At 34.7% G+C, this 1,685-nt stretch overlaps 1 protein-coding gene across 1 annotated transcript; it reads right to left on the bottom strand.

The window, feature by feature from the left end:
* LOC110100153 lies at positions 1-843 on the bottom strand. The gene is made up of 2 exons (XM_020827581.2): positions 592-843; positions 1-263 (listed from the first exon to the last, which is right to left on the bottom strand). Exons 1-2 carry the CDS (start codon positions 774-776, stop codon positions 104-106), a joined length of 345 nt encoding a protein of 114 aa, XP_020683240.1. The 5' UTR covers positions 777-843; the 3' UTR covers positions 1-103.
* Between the last annotated feature and the right edge of the window lie 842 nt (positions 844-1,685).

Below are 1,685 nucleotides of genomic sequence, written 5' to 3'. Positions count from 1 at the left end.
AAAATAATGACAGATGAAGTGCATCGAATCATTTAAAATGGTAACAAATAAATTCTGCCACGCCTACGATTTACATAACATGTAGGCAGACGATAATTTTTTCTTACCTTCCTAGGAATGACAGAGACATTCCTTGCAATGAAGAGCATGAATGCGGCAGTTTAGCAATTGATGATTTTAATGATCTTGTAAGTCCTTCTATTTCACGATTCATCATGTACACTTCTTCAGTACCATTCCGGACTGACCTATCCTTAGCAACTCTGTAAACAAAAATAAATGTGTAAAACAAATAGGCACACCAACAGTAAATAATCTACAAATAGGTACATGAAGCCATTCATATGAATGAGAAAATAAGTGGTGGCCTAAATGATAATGCTTCAGAGCGATTTCACTTGGACGTTGAGTTTAATGTTGCTGTAATTTTTGGCTACATAGACGCAGAAATAGGAAAATTTAATACTATGATGTCTTGCTTCCTTTTATAACCTCGAATCAATGTATCCGATAACTTAGGTAGAAGATGCATTATGATAAAGTTCAATATTAAATTGAATTTAGATTATCAGAGAGGAACGTCAAACTTACACTGAATTGGCGTCTGTGGAAGCACTACAATCTGAAAAAAGAACCTTAACCACAGGTTGCATGTGTATCGCAGGAAGTCCTCTTGTTGCAGCATTTTCGTAGCAATGGCCAGAGCAACACCAGGCTCTTGAATTTAAGAGGACAATTTGTAGCATGGGGAACCTTGTCCTCAGATCACATACCATTGTACGGAATGATAGTTCTTCTTGCGCTCCCTCAATTAGCAGATTTGTAAAGATACTTTCCAGTGTATAAGTCCTACTCAAAAATAAAAACTCTAGTCTCATCAGACCTAATACTCCACCCAATAGGAACGATGCATCATGTTTTAAAAGAGATGTTAATTCAAGCACTTAACAGTACAAATAAGTATTGATCCAGTTAAATTTTATGTAAAGGTGGGTTTTGTGGTGAAGCCACATTTCAATTTTAATGAAATGGATCCATCAGCCATCGACAACAAACAAAACATGCCGGTTTGCGTGTGCAGAATACTGGCATTTTACAACCAGTACCATCAAAGTGATAGAACAACAATAAAAGCAGTGAGACCATAAGAAAGAAAGTAGACTAACCCTACAAAGTAAAGGATGTACAAATAACAAAAATTCAATTAAATTGATTGAAATCTGAGATTCTGAGCAAATAAATTTATAGAAAAATAGAAATAAATTTGGTTAGAACATACAAAGATATAAAATACTAAAATAGATTGACCTTTTTTCTTTGGAGGACTTTAAAGGTATGAGCCATACCACTAGGCCACGTGCCCAGTGATATTCATAAATTAATATTGCATTTGACCGACATCTCTAGTTATTTGAATCAACTGCAATGATGCGGATGATGAAGACTTCTTTAACTCAAATTGCTAGTAGTTTTGTGTCTAGAGTAGGAAGAGAAAATTATATATGTTATTATCAAGGCCTTCAGCACCCAAGAACCAAAGACATCTATATCATGTGATAGCAGAAGCCCTTCAATTTTCAGACCAAATAGACTTGAGTCATGGAGCATGGGTATTCTCATAAAACACGAAGCATAGTTAAGATATAATAAATTCACACCAATACAAAAATATATCAATTTTTGAG

Source organism: Dendrobium catenatum, unplaced genomic scaffold, assembly GCF_001605985.2.
Source record: "Dendrobium catenatum unplaced genomic scaffold, ASM160598v2 original_scaffold_108332, whole genome shotgun sequence".
NCBI lineage: Eukaryota > Viridiplantae > Streptophyta > Magnoliopsida > Asparagales > Orchidaceae > Dendrobium > Dendrobium catenatum.
This window is presented reverse-complemented; position numbering and strand designations above follow the sequence as displayed.